Here is a 23,035-nt window from a genome sequence, read left to right as displayed (position 1 = left end):
AAGCTACTAAATGAAAGAAAAAGTAAAAAAAATAAAGGAATCAGGAATATATTTAATTAAAAAAAATCACATAATTATATTATAAAATATATAATTAATTATAAAAGTCATTTATTCCTTTATTTATTTATTTATTTATTTTCATACTATTACGTGTATCATGTATTAGTTTATATATATATATATATTCTGCTTTACAATGAAATACTAATAGATGGCAGATACTCATATTAAAATGACATGTGGATAAAAATATTTCTTTATATTTAGATAATTATTTGACATTTTTATTTCCTTTCCTTTAACTGAATGATGGACGTTTTAAAGACGACAAGTATAAGATCAAATAAATAAAACAGTGGATCATGAATTATATTACACATCTAATTAATAAAGAAAAGTGTTATGTAAATGAGGTGCATAGGTTTGTTCGCTGGTGATTTATGGCGTCAGAGCGCCACCTACTGACCTTCTGAGTCACATGATCATTATAGAAGAAGACATTTACATAAATGATGTCAGTAAGCGTCAATGTTTGTATGAAGAGAGTTCAGTTTATGTGAAGAGCTGAACGAGAATTAGAATTTCTGTAAAATCTTTAGATTTTTAACTAATTTATCTGGCCTTGACATCAGATAGACTGATATATTTTATTTATTATTTATATGTATGAGTTATATGTTAGGATGTAATTACTCAGTGCAAGTTGTTTAAATGAATGCAGTGATTCCCGTCAGGAACAGCAGAGGGCGCGCGTGCGCAATGATTCATTCTGCTGAGAACTGAACTGAGAACGAGTTTAAACTTTTTTAACTGAATTATTTCCCATTCAGATGTCTCTTCTATAGATATTCATCATTGGAGCTCTTCTCATCTGCTGCTAAGGCTCATTTTATTGCTTTAATATCATGAGGTTTACAAGGATTTAATAAGGTCTGTCCTTATTCTCTGTATCTTGTTTTATTCATTATTTTTAGTTCTTGATATCCAGGACTTTATTCATGGCTTCTTACGCAGCATTACTATATGATGCATGTTTGTTTAGCTGATTCCTGCATCAGGCCTAATAACTCCTGCCTATCAAAGCTTGATGAACATCATAATATTAGCTTTTTATTGGCATTCTTTCAGCTAGAGCGAATCTGAAGCTGAATAAACTCCTCAAATGTATTTGCATGAGGACAAAACCCGAAGACGAGACGTGTTGTATCACACTGGGCAGTTTGTAAAACAACACGCCTAAGACAAATACAAACATTTCATAAGCAAATCCAGCTCTGCCGGGCGGAAAGAGGAGAAAATCTCCATATATATGACTCTGTGGCCGGAGCCGTCTGCTGTTCCGGCATTTGATTGACTTGTATGTGAAAGTGAATGAAGAAAGCAACACTGCTCTCCTCCTCCCGCTGAAGCTCATTTCAGATAAAGACATCGTCCCGTTCCAGCATGAAACACTGACGTCACAGTACTATAATTACACCTGTTACGCTAATGAATGAATCTGTAAAGCGGTTCACGCGCCGTCTCCACACTGACGGTTCAATCCGCTCGGCGTGACTGATGTGAGGCTCGTGGCCTCGAGTCAGAGCTGATAGATGTGTGTGAGCTCGGGTCACACTGAAAGCTGATTATCTGCGGTCCCCGGGGCCAAAGGAGGGCCGATAGAGCCACGGTGACCTCACTGACCTCTGTGACCCTACAGCCTGATAACGGACTGAGACGCCCTCACTAATGCCTGACACACACACACACACACACACACACACACACACACACACTCCAAACACACTCAGTGATGATACTCAATAAACAGAGTGTGACAACAATATGAGCGATTACAGTCTCAAACAGCCACATTTCACCCAAATCAAAAGGAAAAAATGTATATTTTGTATCAAGAAAAAAATTATATTTTGCCTCAAAAAAACGTATTTATTAATTTATTAGGGAAATTAATAAATGTTTACCCTAAAATCAAAAGGGAAATTAAGAATTTTTTACCCTTTATTATTTATTTATTTATTTTTATTAATTAATGTATTAACTTTTTAGGGAAATTAATACATTTTTACCCTTTATTATTTATAAGTAATTTGTTATTAATTTTTTTTTTTTTTTTTAGGGAAATTAATAAATTATTATCCTAAAATGAAAAGAGAAATTAATAAATTATATGTCACATCAAGAAAATTTTACCCTAAAATTAAAAGGGAAATTAATAATTTTTTACCCTTTATTATTTTTTATTTTTTTTGTAATTAATTAATGTATTAATTTTTTAGGGAAATTAATAAATTTTTTACCCTAATCAAAAGAGAAATTAATAAATGTTTACCCTTTATTATTTATTTATTAACTTTTTATTTATTGGTGTATTAATTTTTCAGGGAAATTAATAAATAATAAAAGGTAAAAATGTATTAAGTAATTTGTTATTAATTTATTATTTTTTTAGGGAAATTAATAAATTATTATCCTAAAATCAAAAGAGAAATTAATAAATTATTTGTCACATCAAGACAATTTTACCCTAAAATTAAAAGGGAAATTAATAATTTTTTACCCTTTATTATTTCTTTATTAATTTTTATTAATTAATTTTTTAGGGAAATTAATACATTTTTACCCTAAAATCAAAAGATGAATTAATACATTTAATAAATTATTAATAAATTTGTACCCTTTTTTATTTATTCATTAATTTTTTATTAATTAATGTATTAATCTTTCAGGGAAATATTTGACCTAAAATCAAAAGAGAAATTAATAAATTATATTTTGCATCAAGTGAATTTTGCACATAAGAGGAAAAAAAATTGCATCAAGAAAATATCAGCCCAAAATCAAAATAAATATTAATAAATTATATTATGCATCATGAAAATTAAACCTATTTTTAAGAGCATTAACATTCTTATCCTCACTGTGACACTGAACTGAGCGCATTTACATCTTTTGTGCTTTTTAGATTAAAATTAAAGCTGCAGTTTACAATAATGTAGAGACAGATATTTTAGATTTATGAAAAAAGTAACTGTGTAATGTTTCATCTGACAGAGGCTTGAGAGACGTGTGTGACTAAAATAACCACAAACACACCAGAAATACAAAACATTCCTAAATTATATTTATTAGACAATCTTATTGGTGAAGTAATTCCAGACAGCAAATAATCACTGAAGCTTCATTAGAGGCTCGTCTGCGACATTATAATTGCACTTTTAAACGTCGAGCTCTTACACACACACACACACACACACACACAAGAGTTACACTTCCCAAAATAAAAGACGTGAACGTGACAAAACCTATTCATGAACACCTGAATCCAAATATCAATAAATAAAGCAGAAGGAATCAAATATATAACATACTGAGAGCTTCCTTACTACAGTACTGATGGAGAGGTCGTGACCCCAAACCATCATCACAGCTTCGTCGCGGTCCAGCAGATGACATCATCAGCAGAAGAGCAGGATCACATTCTGATCGAGTGAAACCGAACGGTTAAAAAAGAATCTTAAATATGAACGTCATTCTATCGGCAGCAACAAACATTAGAGTAAAAATACGCAGTTATTTCCTTTTAAATGAACCGTTCTTACAGAGATTCACATCAGTGTAAGAGAAATCATTATGATTCAGAGTCATTATTATGAGTCCAGCAAGAGTCACTGATTCTGCTGCGACGACTGAAGTAAACGGACCCGACGGCAGACGCGGATCGCTCCGCTCCTGTTTTTGGCAGCTAGTCTGATTCGTTCGAGTCACATCGAGAAGCTTCGTGAAGGACGCAGTTCGTGCAGCCTGTGCGTCTGCGATCGTCTGCGATCGTCTGCGGTTCAGAAGAGAGATCAGGCCTGATTCACACGTCACACACGTTTCTGCTGCGGAACCGGTTACAGGATCAGAGTTTGAGAACTGAGGCCGTTTCAACGCACTGAATTCAGCAGGAAAGAGTCAAAATATTAACAAAATACTGAACTCTAATACAGCCTTTAAGAAACAGCAACAAACGTCTGTGGGGTTTGAAGCAGGTTAAACAAGGTCTATTAAATCTGACTGAAGCCCTTTAGAGCTTCATTTTGGAGTCTGTGGAAGTTAATTATCATTTATCATCATCTAAAGAGTTTTAAATAATACTAAAATGTGTGATCATTTTTTAATCGTACACCATCAGTTACTTTTTTTCGCCCAAAAGAAATTGATACTTTTATTCATCAAGGACACGTTAAATTGATCAAAAGTAGCAATATAAAGTTACAAAAGATTCTATTTCAAACAAACGCTGTTCTTTTGAAGAGAATCCTGAAAATAAATGTACAAAAATATTAAGCAGCAAATACTATTATTTTAGTTTTTTTATTTTTAGTTTTCATGTTAATTTTTTAGTCATTTCTTTATGTGCTTTTGTCATTTTTTTTATTATTTTTTTTATTGCTATTTTAGTTTAATTAGGGGTCAAGCACCGAAAGTAAAATGGCACCTATTGCATCCATTTGCGTTCTTCTTCTTCTGCTCGGGGAGTCTCTGGCAGCCCACAGAACCGCTTGTGGGAAAGTCATGAAATTTGGCACACTGATAGAGGACTGTCCCAACATTAACTACAGCAAATTTGGTGTCTCTAGATCGAACTCTCTAGCGCCACCACTTGTCCAAACTTTCACTCATGTTTACGCTAATAACTTTTGAACCGTAACACTGTGTCAACAGAACCCATTATAATCAGTGATACTGTCTACACTGGACACAACAGATTCCGTTCTATTTCTGAACGGTCGGTTTGTCGCGTTCAGCGTTTGAAGCTTTTAGCTGTTGCGGCGCGATACGATGCAACGACGGTTGCGTCTGGTGTAGAAACAAAATTTCCCCGGCAAATAATCTACTTTTTCTGAACTCTTCCTAAATGGTTGCTTTAATTTTTATGGAAATCAAATCAGATCATCATCAGACTATGCTGGCAAAAAGTTATCAACAGCTTTTTAATAAACCCAACCGTTCTCCAATAACACGCAAACAAATTCGAAAAAGAACATGCCAAAATGGACGCAAGGCTATTTCTCCGCAACCCTTTAGCGTATTCTGACCAAATTTGGTACATGTCGTCATAAGAATGACCTGAGGCAACATGCTGCGTTTCGGCACAGCGCCACCTACTGGTCTGGAGATAGCAAAATTGGCTATTTTTGCTTATAACTTCCGAACAGTTTGGGCAAAAATGATAAAACTGGTCTTGTTAGATTCTGTCGAATGATATCCAGTTTTACCACATCGTCCATTTGTCGGCCATTTTGCATTTTGTAGCAAAATGCTGTATTTTTGAACGCATTAGCGTATCATTACGAAACTCGGTATGGATCATCAATATCATGCCCTGAAGGAGCCTGAGAAGTTTTGAGACAGCGCCACCTAGTGGTGAAATCAAATATTCGTATGCTCATAACTTTTGATGTAATTGACTTATTTTCACAGGAGTCATCTCCTTAGACTCCTGAATCCTTCAATGAACAGAAATGTTTTAATAGTTTTAGTATTAACGATGATAACCCCATTTTTAACATTGATAATAAGAACCATTAATAATAATTCAGAATCAATAATAACTGATCATCACATTAGAATGATTTCTGAAGGATCATGTGACACTGAAGACTGGAGTAATGATGCTGAAAATTCAGCTTTGATCACAGGAATAAATTACACTTTACTATATATTCACATAGAAAACAGATATTTTAAATCATAAAAATATTTCACTATTTTTACTGTATTTTTGATTAAATAAACGCAGACTTGATGAGCAGAAGAGACTCTCCAGACTTCTGAACAGTAGTGTATGATAGGAAATACTCCGGTAGTAACATTATTGTGAGCCGCTGCAGATGCAGGATGAGTGAAAGAGGCCTTAGAAAAGCTCATCTGAACACAGAAAAGGATCCAATGCCCCTAAATCCAGCTTAAAACAGGTTCACCAACAACACAGTAAGGATTAACGCCACCCTTTAAATCTCAGCCGGTCCTATCTCAACACGGGCAGCTGATGGTCGAGAAGCTGAGGGCCGGCGTCGTAACCTCGTCCCAGCATGCACTCCTTGATGCAGGGCGGATGGATCTCGCTGATGAGGCTCTCCAGAGACTGCAGGCTGCTGCTGAGGAGCGACGCCTGGCACTGGCTCTTCCCGGGCGGACACGGCGGAGGCCGGAGGTGCGGGTGTCCCGTGGGCAGCTCTTGAGGGTTGTAGCAGTCGCTGTCCGGTGTGGCCAGAACGCTGTTCCAAGCCGGAGCGAAGAACGGGGACGACGTGACCTTGTCCAGCGGGTGAGACCTGAAGCAGGCCTCAGGCGAGCGGCCGTAGACGTGCAGAAGACCTCGGTGCTGCCAGTAATCCGAACCCGAATCGGCCACGTCTGCGCTTTGAGTGGGCAAAACGGCTCCCGAGTAGGCGAGGCCGTTCTGAGCGACCGCGAAACTGGATTCGGCGCAGGACGCGGCTGTGAAGGAAGGGCTGGACTGGACATTGGACGGCCGGCTCATCTGTTGGAGAACGCCATGAGATCCCAAACTATACGGCCTGTGCCGGTGTCTGTGGCTTGGCAGAGCGTAAGGAGCCACGGCCATCTGGATCGGGGACAGTTTGGTCCGTTTGCCATCTGAGCTCTTCAACACGCGGGCGGGAGTCTTGACGATCGCCAACAAACCCTGGTAGCCGCTGGCGTACGGGTGCGAGCAGGCGCCGAACCGGGTGTCCAGGCCGTTGACGGTCCTGCTGATCTGTTTGTGCTGCGGGACCCTGACGTTGGAGGGGAAGATCTTGATTGACAGCGGGCTGTCGGCCGTCCTCTGGGCATAGGCATCCAGCTCCACCGCGGACGGGTAACGCTGGGAGTTCGGCTCACCTGCGGACAGACAGAGATGCATTAGGGCCCTATGAAATACGTTTTATTTTATCCCAAATTCCGTTTTATTTATTTATTTTTTTCTGGATTCCGTTTTAATTTTTTTGGACTCCATTTGAATGGTTAAATTAAATTTCAGTAATCAAAAAGCATGTCTAATTAATTGAAATCATGAAACTTGTAAAATTTAACAACAATTTATCTTTTTTTTTTTTTTTTTTTAGGGCCCTATGAAATACGTTTTATTTTTTCCTAAATTCTGTTTTATTTTTTTCCAAATTCCATTTTTTCCGTTTTAATTTTTTTGGACTCCATTTTAATGGTTAAATTAAATTTTAGTCATCAAAAAGCATGCCTAATTAATTGAAACCATGAAACTTAATTTATCAAAAGTTGAACAAAAATTACATTTTTTAGGGTCCTATAAAATGCGTTTTTTATTTTTCCCCCTCTCAAAATCCGTTTATTTTTACCAAATAATCAGTTTTCTGTTTTAAGTTTTCTGGATTCCATTTTAATGGTTTAATTAAATTTTAATAATAAAAAAACATGTCTAATTAATTGCATTCATAAAAAACAACAACATTTATTTATTTATTTATTTAATTTCTATTAAATGTTTTGTTTTTGTTTTTCTCAGAAATTCTGTGTTGTGTATTTTCATTTTTCTGGCAATCAAATGAAGGCATAAGATATTAATTTATCTTTTAATCATATGACATTAAACAAACTTTTTTTTTGTCAAAGTGCTGCACAACAGAGCTTTACTGTTCAAATTAAAACATGACTGAAAAATTGTGATTATTCCTTAAAAAATAATTTTTTAATAATGATTTATTATAAAAATTATTAGTGTTAGTAGTATTATTACACTGAGAAATTCTACTGTACGTCAGTAATATATTTCTGTCACAGTTTCTTCCAGTTAAACCAAACTTTTATTTTGACGGGTTGCAGTGAAGACCTTTGAGTTTTGATATGATGATAGTTTTTCTCAAATGAAAAGGTAAAACGCTGAAGAGACTCTGAGAGCGGCTCTGGAGATGAAGTTCATACATTCAGGTCCTCATATAGTGAGACGACAGAGGCTGGAAACACCACGAATGTCACGTGTGCTTCAGAAATTAAACCGCGCGTCTGCGCCATTCATTCACACAGAACATGCAGGATTCATAAATAGTCTTTTTGTGGTTTAACTAGTCTATGTCGCAATCTGATTTAAGTGTACTGACCTGCTTTTTGTTTATTCATCAAAAATTGTGACATTCCGCATTATACAGTAAATTCTGTTTTTATGACTATATTCCGTGATTCTGTCCGCATTTTCTGCATCGTGGAAATCATACGGCCCTACAGCATGAATCATTGAACACTGCATTATTCTCAGCGTTTGCTGGCATTTCTCAAATCAAACACCCTCTAAACTCGCACTTATGCAAAACTCTCGGCAGAAAAACAATGATGTTTCCAATTTGGGATGGTGCTGTCCGACAGAGCGCCGGAGGTGCGCCGAGTGATGAATACAGGATGAGTAAAAATGATCAGACATCACACAAGAAAAATCGTCCAATAAAAAGAAGGATATTGGAGCGTCTGCGTCGTTCTCCTTCATCCTCAGACATCTGCATCTCTCTAAAAACTCATTTTGTGGAGGGAGACACCTCAGGCAATGTTTGATCAGTGCGTTATGAAATTAATTTGGTCTTTCTTCAGGACAAAATTGGATTACCCTGGGAAATCAAGAGAAAAAAAAGAGAGATGAGGAGGGGGATGGAGAAGGAGCTAATTTTGTTTCAGTGGCTTGAGTGGAATTCATTTCATGGCGTTTGGCTGTGCAATCCACTCAATCCGCTCGGATACGGCTGGGATGCCGCGACTAGTTGCAAAATTAACGCTGCTATAAAGTGGAAACACAGCTTTATATACAGTACGTTGTGAATGTGTTTGTTAACGTGCAGCTCGAGCGCATCTGAGATGTCTACAAATGCTGTGGCTTTCAAATGAAACCGGGACCTTCAGCCGGCAGTGTACGGGAAAGTGAGATTGGATTTAAACACATTATTCAAGCAATTTCATGGCTGTTTAGCTCCACACAACACAGGGAAGGTGCTCCAGTAAATCTACTGGCAGAAAATATGGCCGGAATGACACCTTTATGGAATTTCTGACATGAAAGGAAAAGTGCTGAAATTAAGGCAGATTACACCACCGTCAATCAAAATCACTCGGCGGCGGACAACCGAAAGATCTCTGCGGAAGAAAGAGAGAAACACAAACACAATCCATTCCCAACGGCCATTTTGAGCGTCTCGTCCGTCACGCGATGCCGAGCTCACGTTGTTCCCGTTCGGGATTGATTCGGGACTTCATTTCGTTCCAGGCCCACAATGAGCCTCCAACTGTGAAAATGATTCAATCTACAAGATCCATCTCATAAAGGAAGTAAACTGAGCGCTTAAAATGAAGGGAAGAACAGAGGTGGAGAGGGTCACGAACACAACGAAGAGCCAGAAACACACATGGATTGGGGAGGAAAAAAAAAAAAAAAAAAATCAATCAAAACGAGATGGTGGAATGCAATACATATGAAATTTAAGGCAAAAGTGACGTGCGTTCAATGTGTTTGAGTTTAATGCTCTCAGAGTAGACATTCATCAATTAGTATTGACCAGACAGTCAAACTGATCATTGAGCATTACAGACCCATGAAATGACTTCCTGTGTTGATGTAGTGACTAGCAAAACAGGAAGTGCATTCTCAGAAAAAGTGCAAAACAGCTTGTCATTGGAGCAGTACCATCAACGGGACATCTTTACTGTATTTACCTCTGAAGTAGTACCTTAAGAGTACATATAACTCCTCTACGCTACGAATTAGAGCTGCACGATTCTGAACTGACAACTGAACAAAATAACATGTAATTTACTAGAGATTCTGATGAAATTTCTATTTAAAATGTTTAATCTCAATGAATTATTTTTTAAAAATCTGGTTGAGTGAATGATTCAATGACTCACTCATAAACACTTCACTTGTTTCATTACTGGATGAATCAGCGTTTTGAACAAATCTCTTGAATGAATGATTCAATGACTCACTCATAAAGACTTCACTTGTTTCATTACTGAATGAATCAACGTTTTTTGAATGAATCTCTTGAATGAATGATTCAATGACTCACTCATAAACACTTAATTTGTTTCATTACTGGATGAATCAGCGTTTCATTTTCCCTGTGCAAGTGAACCAAAACAAGAAGAAAATGCAAGTCCTTGTTTCAGAAGAAAGCAAACAAGCTACAGCTCTGAATTTGCCCTAAAATACTCTAAGCTTTAGTTGGTTATGAACAGAGGTAATTAGCATGCTGACCTTCAGTAATTATCCACTAAGAGCACACCAGCCCTTCAGCTATAAATATACAGCAATCAAGAAGCACAATTAAGTAAGCGTCCATCTGATGTTCCTCAGCTGAAGTAGCTTGAGAATGTGAGGTGTTTAGTCGTTCAACCAGTGACTCCCATTACATGAGAAATCTCAATTAACACGCAGCTAATTAACTGCACACACGATCTGATACGGACTGAACTTAAAGTAGGCCAGAAACAAGAACAAACCGCTAATATTCATACAGAAAAAAAGGCTGTTTTGACAGACGGACTCATTCGTTGCTTCACGCGAGGGAAGGACTGTGAGGAAGGAGACTAACAGATGGTGGAGATCTTTCAGCGTGACCTCTGGACGCTCTTCATCTCCTCACAAACACACAACGCTTTCAGTCGCCGTAAGCCGTCTAATCTGCTCCCCGCGGTCACAGCTATCAGAGAGCAGATCTCAGCGTCTGTTAATCAGTGATTAACGGAGGGACAAACGCCCGCGGCTCCATGACATTCGATGCACAAACCTTCCACATTTACTTAGAAAATGCACCTCTGAAACACGAACTAAACGAGAGTTTACATAAAGTGTCCCGCGACAGGCCAGAAAATTTTAATAAACGCTCTAACTAAGAGAAAACATAGTTCAGCTAAAAATTGGATTTCTGTCATCATTTACTCATCTTGGAATATATTTCATGCATTTTCATCAAGTCCAAGTGTCCCCCAGCGTATGGGTTCAGAGCGAGGAAATAATGACAGATCTAGTTATGTATTCCATTAAAGCTGTTCCTAGACCTGCACAACAGACAAACCTCATCATCTTCAGACATCTCTCGCATTATTAATATTAACACACATTAATACAAAGCCACATGAATCTCAGAGATGAATCAATGCAGATGTGAATCTCCTCTGATCCATTCATCTGGTCCGTCTCTTTCTCTCGTTCTTTCAGTCACTCCAGGAACTGAATAATCTTCAGGGTTGGAGCTCATTCATCAGGCCCTGGAGAGTCTCGAGCAGATCCCGTCACTTCACGTGTGACCGTGAGCCGTGAGGGAAACACTAAAGCCTCCAGCGAGGAACGTTCATCTCATCTACACCTGCACTTTTACTGCTTTACAGTTTGACAGACACTTGCATTGCATAAGGGTAAAGGGTCACGTCACGAACCTGTATGACTTTCTAATCTTTCTTTTTTTGGAACAGAAGAGATTATACAGAATTTGGAACCAAAGAACACTGGAACCTATTGAGTTTCACTATATGGACAATGAACATTTTTCAGAATATCTTTTGTGTTAAAATGAAAAAAGCAAGTCTTACAGGTTTGAAACGACACGAGTGTGAGTGAATAATGACAATGAGCGACCCAAAACAACACAATAACAGAAATAAATGCATGCAAAAATGCATAGATGAATAAGTAAACAGATGCATAAATAAATGTATAAATAAAATAAACAAATCCATGAATAAATAAATGAATAAATGCATAAATAAATAAATGCATACATAAATATATGCATAAATAAATAAATAAATCCATAAATAAATCAATCAATAAATAAATGCACACATAAATGCATGCCGAAACAAATAAATGCATGCATCAAATAAATAAATGGTTATTTAGTTAGTAATCTACAGCATGTCATTTAACATTAACACAGATTATTCCTTTTATATTTCAGCAATCTGAGGCTCAAAAAGAGATGCTGAAGAAGAAAAACTGCATTGCATATACATTATAAACTTATAAACAAAGCCGATCTTATTATGATTCTATCTTTCATACACTGCTGTAAAGTGACTTTTTTATTTTTTAAATCAATCCCATTTTGAACCAAAAGTTCAGACACAGAGTTCTCTGACTATTAATGTAAAATAATGGATATGAATATTTAAATTAATATCTGCAAACCTTTGAGTTCAATGAGCGATTCAGTGAAAACCTAAATGATTCAGTGATTTGAGTGATTCAAACTAATAGAGAGAGTGATTCTTCTTGACTTTTTCATCAACAGCTGAAAAGAGTGATTTGTTTTTGAATTAAACTACGTTTTCTGAATTAAAATGATCCTGATTTACTGGCATGGACGGATACGACAGCTGTACTCCGGGCGAACGGTCTGTAGAATCTCTGATCAAAGTCCCTTCAGATGAGCTGAAACTATACACACACACACACACACACACACACACACACACACACACACTGAAGCGCTCCAGGTGAAGATGAGATATTGCTGAGGCAGACATATGGATGAGCATGATGGGAGCGTTTCGACACGCGCCTGCAGGACGACGAACCTCACGAGATCAAACGAGAGGCAGAGGAAGGTTCAGTCCGTATCGAGACCGAACGAAGCCCCTCCAGCGGCGCCGCAGGCTTCACACGGTCCTTCTGTTCCAGCGTTTAGCAGACAAACGCTCCTCTCCCTCCAAATTAATATTTCATACAACACAATGAGGTCTGAACTCGAGCAGAAGAGCTGGTTATAACGCTCACACTTCTGCACACAAATCATCATGAGATCAAACTGACTCCAGGATCATCACAGTTTTTAATGTAAAACACCGTTCAGCAGTTCAACAGAGCGATGAAAGCACAAGTGTGAAATAAACAACGCAATATTAAAGACAGAGACGAGCCTAACGAACCCTCAGATGTGTGCGGACAGTAACGATCATTACACCACAGATCCAGGTCAATATCTACAACAGATTAGTACTGAGTTAAGTCCATAATAAATGATTAAAAATAAATAAATAAATAATAAATAATACTTAGATGCTTAAAATGCATAAATAAATCAATAAATAAATGCTTAAAATGAATAAATAAAATGCTTAAATAAATGCTTAAAAATAAATCATAAATAATGCTTATAAGCTTCAAATGCATAAATAAAATCAGTAAGTAAATGCTTAAATAAATAAATAAAAGATTAAATGCTTAAAATACATAAATAAATGCTTAAATAAATAAAATGCTTAAATAAATGCTTAAAAATAAATAAACAAATAAACAAATATATAAATTGCTTGAATTCCTCATTTGTTAGTCACTTTGGATAAAAGCGTCAAATTAACAAATAAAAAAATAAACAAAATTATGGAGGGCCAAATTACTAAAAATTAAATCATTAAATAAATGTTGAATTATTTAAATGAGTTATTAAATATATAATTGAATTATAATACAAATTAAATGTTATATTTAATTAAATTAAATATAAAAATCTTTCAATTAATTATTAAAAGCACAAAAAAAATAAATAAAAAAATAAATAAAAATAATAATAATAATTATATATATATATATATATATATATATATATATCTCATTTTAGTATTTATTTGCGCTCATTTTTAGCATTATATTTTGGACTTCTTTTTCATTTAAGCACAAGCTGGTGTCATTTCATTTTCAGGGTTACGGCGTGAGTTGATTAACACTAGTTTATTCACTTTATACGCTTTAGACGTGTAAAACATCCGTGTTTCATGTCATTATTGGGTTCTTTAATAATAGAATTGCGTGATTACATAAACAAACTGGTGAATCGATTCATTGAAACGAAGTGTCCAAAAGAATCAGTTCACAGAAAAGAATCAGACGGTCCATCACAAGCTTAACCGTGAAAACAAGCAGTGAAAAAATATAATGACAAAATTAAAATAAAAAGGTACATTTATTAATTCGTTTGTTTGATTAATTGAATCATTTTTATATTTTATTAATTTAATAATGTATGTAATAATTTATTTAAATATTTCAGCAGTAAGTTTGAGTAATTTGGCCCTCCATCATTTCTAAGTTTCTTTGGATAAAATCATCTAATAAGTAAAGAAGAAAAATGGCGAAACTGAATTAAATTTAGATTATAAACTCAAAGCAGACTTTATTGATTTCATCTTATTAAATTACATCTAAAATCAATCCCATTTTGAAGCAAAAGAGCCGATCCAACTGTGTTCTCCGACTATTAATGTAAAATCCTGGATATGAATATGTGAATTAATATCTACAGGTCTGGATCTGTCCTCGGACGGAGGCGACATGAACCCGCGTCACGCTCACCGATTCAATTAAAGTCACGCGACGGAGGCGTTTGATAAGAGACGATCTGAAGGACTGAATGCCGTCAGCCGCTGGTTAACCCGAGTTCATCTGAAAGTCCTGGAGTTTACAGACGGACAGAGAGTTTGAGAAGAGCCGAACAAAAGCGTATCCTCCTCTCTCTCGCTCTGAACGGATGAAACTCATCTATGAGTCGCTCTATCAGGTTACGCCATGAAAATCAAAGGTTACCAGTGAAAATTCAATTCACAGCTCTTCTCTCTTCCTCCTCCAATAAAGCTTTTTAATCTCACTCACTTTCAGCGTCTGCCCTTTTATGCCTTTGGTTTTCTTTCAAGTCTATTTCCTTTCCTCATTTCTTTTATCTTACAGTATTTTTGCTCCATCTCTCTTCCTCATGGTCAGTCAGCCCAACAGACGTCACTGACCGTAATAACTCATTCCACTGACCCTAACAGTCTAACACTCCACTGACTGCTCGCTGACGTGCAGTTGTGAAGTTACTTACAGTTGGACCATCAAAAGAAAATGATACCTGATAAAATGCTGGATAGCAACAGTTGCTAAGGAACGACTGGTCAGTTTAAGTATGAAAGCACATTTTTGCCACATAAGAATAAAAATCATGCTTTGGTAAATCATCATTTCAAAATTTCAACTTTTTAATGTCATAATTTTGACATTTTAATATCATCATTTTGATTTAGTATGTCATCATTTTCAACATCGTAATTTTTTTTACACCGTAATTTTGACGTTTTAATGTCGCAATTTTGACATTTTACATTGCGATTTTTACTTTTTAACATTGCAATTTTTACTTTTTTCAACATCATAATTTTGACTTTAATGTCGTAATTTTGACGTTTTAACATCACAATTTTTACTTTTTTCAATGTCATATTTTAGATTTTTTATATCGTAATTTCGACTTTTCAACGTTGCAATTTTGACATTTTTATTAACATCATAATTTAGATATTTTTTCAACTGCGTAATTTCGACTTTTTACATCATAATTGCAACGTTTTAATGTCACAATTTTTACCTTTTTGACGTTTTACTTTGCAATTTTGACATTTTAATGTTGCAATTTTGACTTTTTTCAACACTGTAATTTCGACTTTTCAACGTCGTAATTTTGACTTTTCAACATCAACTTTTTATTGTCGACTTTTTAATGTCGTAATTTCAACTTTTCATGAAAGTCGCAATTTTCTTTTTTTATGTCGTAAATTCAAATTTTTTAGGTCGTAATTTTGACTTTTAACATCACAATTTTGACTTTATTAATGTCATAATTTTGATGCTTTAATGTTGTAATTTCCACTTTTTAATGTCATTATTATGATTTACAAAAGCATGATTTTTTTCATTCAGTGGTAGAAATGTTCTTCCACACAGGACTATCCGGCCCTGCCAGACTTACTCTTGTGATTGAGTGGCGCGTCCAGGATCTGTGCGGCACACGTCAGCTGTTGGTGTCGGGCCGGTTGGTTCTGTCTCTGCAGACACGCCAGCATGGTGCCGTTTGAGCTCTACAGGTCAGAGATCTGCAACAAGAAACAAACAGTTTAAATGAGTCGATCAGACACTGCGCCACATGTGGAGATGTTTCTGAAACAGCAAAGAGAAGCATTAGATTCAGATAGTGCTCATAACTGCATCGTCTGTTTCTGGAAGCCTCTTTGATTTATCTGCTTATTGCTCTCATTTCCAGAGGGCAGCACACGGAGTGAGTTCAGAAGAGATCTGTATGAACACGATCACCTACAGCAGCAGAGATGAAAGGAACCGCCTGGAGAAACATCAGCAGACCTTCATCCTCGCGTCACAGGAAGCTTTTCTTCAAAACCAGCGACCCGACGGCTAAAAGCAGCGCTTTCACAAGGCCTCCATTATGGCACATTTGTCAAGAGAAGATTCAGGTTTGTGTGGAGAGAAAAAAAAAAAATCAGGTTCTCCTGGGAAAAGCCGGTGTAGTTTTATTAACAAGCGTAAAAGCACCGTCCATTACACTGCTGCCGCTCAGGGCTACAGACGCATTAAAGACACGAGAACTCTAGATTCAAAGGAGAAAGTGAATAAGAGAGACGACTTATAAGGGACGGCAACCACTTTCAGCCTGGAGTACATTCAGCGTTCGTTCATCCGTCTACATGCTGCAGAAAACACTTCAGAACAGGGTTAAAGATCATCTGCTCACACTAAAGCTGCAGAACTTCAGAATCAAGTGAAGCGCCCGAGTTATATGAAATCTGTTTATATTTTCCCCAACTTCTGTGTTTTCATTTGAATTTTTCTGCTCTTGTTTTAATGGGTTAAATAAACTTTAATCATTAAAATAACTTTAATCATTAAAAAAAAAAAAAAAAAAATCAACTGAATTCATACAACTTTAACAATTTAATCAATCTTCTATGTAAGCTTGTTTCTGCCATGGAATAAAAAATAAAAAACGTAATTGCGATTTTTTTTATCTCACAATTCTGACTTTTTTTCTTGTAATTGCGAGATCTAAAGTCAGAATTACGAGATCTAAAGTCAGAATTGCGAGATATAAAGTCAGAATTGCATGTTATAATGTCCAACTTTTAGGGACGTTTTTTCACAATTCTGACTTTATAACTCGCAATTGTGAGAAAAAGTCAGAATTGTGAGATAAAATTCGCAATTACCTTTTTTTTTTTTTTTTTTTTAAATTAGTGGCGGAAACAAGCTTCCATAATCTTCTAAAATCAAATGAAGAAAAAAAACAATCTTAATCTTAAAATCTTAAACCGATATTTTGAATTGTAATAATATTTCACTATTTTTACTGTATTTTTGAGTGCTAGTGTACACTGGCTGGTTGTTAATCATACTGAAAGCTGAAGCATCTGCAGAAACGCAGCGGATCTGGTTGTCTTTGAGCCGTCAGAGGGACGTCAAACTTTGACTGGCAAGGACGGTAAATCCTTGGCTCTTTGCTGTGACATCGGCACCAACGATAAGCATATTATCAGGCACAATGAGGCCCGGCGCGGAGATAACGCTCCCGCACACCGACGCCGATCAAGGATTTCTGATAAGGCCGCATTGGCAGACAAATTGTCCCTCTATTCTACCATTTTTCCTCCCTTTAACTCCCCCCCTTAAACCCAATCCGTTTAATTGTACGCGCCATCATCAGAACAGAGCTGAGAAGTGCCGGGCGTTTGAAGAGATGAAGTCACATGACAAACAGGGAACGGGGCTTTATTGGGACCCTTTACATCTTAATTTTCAACAATTCTTGTACTCAGGTTGAAGGTTTGGAGAGTGAATCTGGTTTGGAGGATTTGTACAGATCGGCTCCTGGAGGATGAGTGACGGCAGTGAGAGAGAAACAGACCGCCTCTCTGTGGAAACGGGATCCTATCAGAATAATGAGAAGATAACGGGGCCGTTTCCCCAGCTGGGGCCGCCGGAGAGAGAGAGAGTTTGACATGCAACATCGGCGGATTCATCCGTAAAGCTCCTCATGCATTTTTAATGGAATCTATTACTCCAGGATTAGCCGATAAGAGACGGTCCTGTTTAAATTTTCTAATGCTTAGCATAATTGGTATCAGAGCGCAGCAGAGAAGACAAAGATGTTTCTTTTGAGCCGAGCTGCTAAATAACCTCTGAAACTGTTCAAGCACATCTCACCAAAGCCGGGAAACATGCGCTCATTTACATCCCAACATTTACAAAAGGGATTCGTGGCCCTCTTTACATGGAAATGTTGCCTGTGCAGCTCTGATGGATTATAGAGCGACTGCAGCTTTATCTATACAGTCTCATAATTAGTGCTCTATATGAGTATGCTGATATATGCATGATATAAATATATATAACTGATATATGCATGATATAACTGAGTATCATTGGCATAACAGCGGAAACTAATTGCAAGTGGCTGCATGTATATTGAAAATAGCAGAGGGCCTAACACAGAGCCTTGAGGCACTCCATAATATACTGACGATATCTTAGATTTTTCCCCGTTTAATTAGACAAAATGATAATGGTCCAATAGGTACGATCTAATGCCTGTCCCTGAATACCAGTGTAATTTAGTAGTCGATCTAAGAGTATTTTATGATCTATGGTGTCGAACGCGACACTAAAATCAAGTAGCACTAGTATTGAGATACAGCCTTGGTCAGAATCTAAAAGTAAGTCATTTGAAATTTTAACGAGCGCAGTTTCTGTGCTATGATGGAGTCTGAATCCGGACTGGAATTTTTTCAGATATTGAGTCTTGTTTCCTGAAAAAAAATGTATCAAGATGAAGTGAGTTTGTGCATAAAACAAGAACAAATATCTGCAAATGAGGTCAGAAAAATAATCTTGTTTTTCTTGTTGAATTAAATTAATTTTTCCTGACCCGATTGGCAGATTTGACACACAAAAGTTTCATGTAGAAACTCTAACTAGCAACATTTCATCTAACAAAGTGTTTCCGCCACTCTCCACTGCTCCTCCTCCTTCCTCACCCCAGAGGCTCGCGGGCCGATTCATTATGCTGTTAAGGGTCACCGAATCCTTCAAGTCATTAAAAATGTTAATAAAACAGGGAGCGCATGAAAAGATCGGCCAAATGCTTCCTGCAGGGTATTCACACGCGGCAGAGCTTCATAATGACGCCTCGGCGCAGGAGGCCACAGAGGAACTGAAGTGTTCCGGGAGAAAATGGACTTTCCTCTGCGAGCGCTAATCCGAAATGACCTCCACCTGCGGCCCATCGACACCCGAGAGAACGCTGCTGCGCTGAGATCGACCTGCTCGTTTCTTTTGGAAAAAAGAAATCACTTAGCAATCTTAAACAGGAGCTTTTATGCTTTTTTTCCCCATCTTTCCTTAGTGTATAATGTTGCTGTTTGAGCATGAAAAAGTCCCTCCAGCGGGAGTTCTTCTCTATATCAGTGTTTCTGAACTCTCTGAAACGCCTCCATCTTGAGTTTTCTTCACAATATTCCTCATTTAAATAATTCATATGCAGAATAAAGGGGCGGGGCCTGGTTGAGTTAGTTAGTAGTGTGTTGAAACTGGCGGTTATGGTAAGGGGCGGGACATTTCCCAAACACCAATCACAACACACTGCTCCAGCCGACCAATCAGAGCACACTGTGCGTTTCAGAAGGAGGGGCTTCATAGAGACAGGAACTAAACAGAGCGTTACTGACAGACTGGGAAGAGAGGAGCTGAACAATGGAGAATATGAGGAAAATAATCAACATTCAAGCAGGAAAACCTGTTCTAGTAGAGCAAAAAAACACAATCAAGACTTTGAGTCCTCTTTAAATGACTCCCTCTTCACCTCTAATACCCTCTCCTCAAACCCCCGTCCCCTTTGACCCAGTATCTTTATCCTATAAAAATAAAACGGCCAATTAGGCAGATTTCAGAGGATGGCAGCCAGCCTATAATTACATGCGACATCCTCAGCAGATAAAAGGTGATTACCGTGGATGCGGAGAGAAAATTGCTAAGCAACCATGAGATTGACATCATCTCTGTAAGTGGATCCGGGCAACCGACCGGCCAATCGCTCCCAAACTAAAGTCACCTCAGACGAGTGGAGGAACAGGACCAGAACTGAAGCGGCTGGCAGAAAGATACGGGTGTTTTTATTTTCTTGGGAGAAACTAAATCAGCTGATAACCAAATCTGCTTGATCGATTATCACACACACACACACACACTAATGATCAAACGTTTGGAATAATTATGATTTCTGTTGATGTATTTGTTGTATTTTCTTTTACAGAAATTGCATTTTATAGAACTACAACAAACGGCTGGTAGGGACTACAACGAGCTTCTTCCTGGGTTGGTGACATCACTAACCCTAAAATTTACATAAACCCCGCCCCCGAGAACACACAACAAAGGGGGCGGGGCCATGTTGGGCTGCTTTAGAGAAGAGGAAGAGTTGTTGTAGTCGAGTGTTGTTGTCATGCCGTCATTTTACGCCGGACTGCTTCACAAACGAGGGTCAATTCAACACAAAAGATTAACATGACGACACATGCTAGTGGATGAGTTGAATCAACTCCACAGCAACTACATAAATTTATCCACTAACCATTCAGAAACGTCTAAAAGTTGTAACTTCTTCCTGAGTCTCTCCATCAGTGTCGACTCCGGTTTGAACAATGTAAGGCTGAACACCGTTACTGACAATCCTCATTTTGGCTGCGTGAGATTCTCCAGCTTTGTTGTTGTTGAGCTGTTAAAGCTCCGCCCTCTTCTGGAAAGGGGGCGGGAGCAGCAGCTCATTTGCATTTAAAGGGACACACACAAAAACGGTGTGTTTTTGCTCACACCCAAATAGGGGCAAATTTGACAAGCTATAATAAATGATCTGTGGGGGATTTTGAGCTGAAACTTCACCAGAGGCTTGTACATGTATATGCACAAAAATGCTGAAATTGCACACTTGTTTTTTACATGATGGTTACTCAAGTTTAGACACTTTTAAACAAATTTTATATAGGCCTAATGTCATCTTCAAACTTAAATGTTTATCATCCATTGCAAAAACCGTTTTGGACACTTCTGTTAATCAGTCAGCCAAACAGATAACCTCAAACTGACCAGATATCAGCGGATTAATCAGCCTGACAGACACATCCGTCTAAAGCAAGCCTGGAGGGAGTAAATAAATAAGTGCCTAATCAATCACAGAGCAAACCCAGACAGACTTCATGACCCTTCGGCACATCAGAAGTCTTCACTGATGCCCAGAAATGACCAACAGCCTGCTTTATTTGTCTCCAGTGTGTGTGTGTGTGTGTGTGTGTGTGTGTGAATGTGTGTGAGAATGTGTGTGAGAGAGAGAGAGAGAGAGTGTGAGAGAGAGAGAGAGAGAGTGTGTGTGTGTGTGTGTGTGTGTGTGTGTGTGTGTGTGTGTGTGTGTGTGTTATAGCATCCCTTGGAAGCCCATTACCACCACATCAGAAAAAATAAATCATGTTTTTGTAAATCATAATTATGACATAGAAACGTTTTACCTCAATTTTGACTATATAAACTCATAATTATGAAATTATATTAACCTATTAGATCATAACTTAGACGTTTTATGTTATTCCAATGATTTAGTGTGTCATAATTAAGCATGATTTTGCTTTATGTGGCTTCTATGACCTCCTGCTCCTCTGAAAGGCCAATAACAGACATCAAAGCGACACACACACACACACACACACACACACACACACACACACACACACACAGGTCACCAGAAAGCTGTAGAATGTGCTGAAACTCAACACTGTCCATCACAACCAGCCTGACAGAGAGAACAGAATCATATTTACCATGAACTGCTTTAAAACCATCTGATCCCAGCAGAATCCATGCGATATTCCAGCAGGTGTTTGATGAGATCATGAATCCATCAGGCAGCAGCTTAAATCCCCGTGAATCCCTCCAGCAGCTCCAGCGACTGAAGTTCATGTTATGATGGAGATGCACCTGCTTCACGGTTCCTCAGCGACACAATCCATCCGTGAGCCGATAAACACAAACCATCGGTTGAAAATCAACTCCAAATGATCTTTGATCGCGGTTATTAATCAGTAACTGAATTACCAAAAAAGTTTTCTCGTTTATAAAGTCAGTTCGTGTGTAATAACGGATGATGCGCGAGCTGAAACTCTCCTCAGCGTCCTCATCTTCTGATCTCACACACAAGCGACGCGACGCTGTATCATTCCGCTAACGGAACCTCGACCAATCAAAGTACAGACGCTGCGTGTTCGGACCAATCAGTGGTGACAGGGGGCGGGACGGAGAATGACGCGTTCTGTCCAGCAGACTGTTCGCGGAAAATCTTAAAGGGGCCGTGGCGTCATGTGCGTTTATTATTACTTCTGTGTGAGTGTGTGTGTGTGTGTGTGTGTGTGTGTGTGACTAAACTGAATTCACTGAGAAATTATTAGATCTGAGTTTTAATTAAATGTCTCAGTAAAATATTCTGCACTGAATCATAATGTAGATTTACAGTGAACTCAGAATCCCTTATTAATATTATGGGATCATTTGAAATTCATATCCAGGACTAATTATGAAGAGTGAAACAGTCTTTCTGTTCAGTACGTTTCATCCATCTGAAAATAACAGGATGTGGATTGAACATCAAATTAATTTTATTTTCCATGGCCCTTTTCCCTTCGTTTGATGTCTGATTGGAAAATAATGACTATCTCCGTGAAGAATGGCTTTGATATCGCAATTACTAAAAACTAGCAAGAGAAAAAAAGCGAATTTAAAATGCAAAAGCAGACTCACTGATAATGTGATGCACCGGGTCTTATCGGGTCTTACCACATTCTGCATAAATTTCCCTTTTTATCCTCTCTTCTCCATGACCGAGGTCAATGTGAAATCACTGCTTTTCATTCAAGATCAATTTCTCAGTCAAACATCTTTTGACTTTTATTGAGGGGGTCAAAACTTTTGTACAATAAGACTTACAGAGAACTTAAGCTGTCTATCACTAGCAAAGCTTGACGGCTATCCTAGGACAACATGCTATCAACGTGCTAAAACATGCTAATTTATCTTAGCAAAGTGCTAAAATATGTAAGTAATGTGCTAAATCATGCAAGCAACATGTTAACAACATGGTGTGAACAGTCTAGCAACATGCTAATTCAT

General features: G+C 37.6%; 1 protein-coding gene across 1 annotated transcript; it reads right to left on the bottom strand.

The window, feature by feature from the left end:
• Window positions 1–3,105: 3,105 nt before the first annotated feature.
• Window positions 3,106–22,121, bottom strand: LOC127521958 (protein FAM222A). Its single transcript, XM_051911479.1, has 3 exons — window positions 21,694–22,121; window positions 15,792–15,915; window positions 3,106–6,897 (listed from the first exon to the last, which is right to left on the bottom strand). The coding sequence occupies exons 2-3, from the start codon at window positions 15,883–15,885 to the stop codon at window positions 6,020–6,022; spliced, it is 972 nt and encodes a 323-aa protein (XP_051767439.1). The 5' UTR covers window positions 15,886–15,915; window positions 21,694–22,121; the 3' UTR covers window positions 3,106–6,019.
• Between the last annotated feature and the right edge of the window lie 914 nt (window positions 22,122–23,035).

The sequence above is a fragment of the Ctenopharyngodon idella genome, chromosome 10, assembly GCF_019924925.1.
Source record: "Ctenopharyngodon idella isolate HZGC_01 chromosome 10, HZGC01, whole genome shotgun sequence".
In the NCBI taxonomy this organism is placed as follows: domain Eukaryota; kingdom Metazoa; phylum Chordata; class Actinopteri; order Cypriniformes; family Xenocyprididae; genus Ctenopharyngodon; species Ctenopharyngodon idella.
Note: the sequence above shows the minus strand (reverse complement) of the source record. Positions and strands in the feature narration are given on the sequence as shown.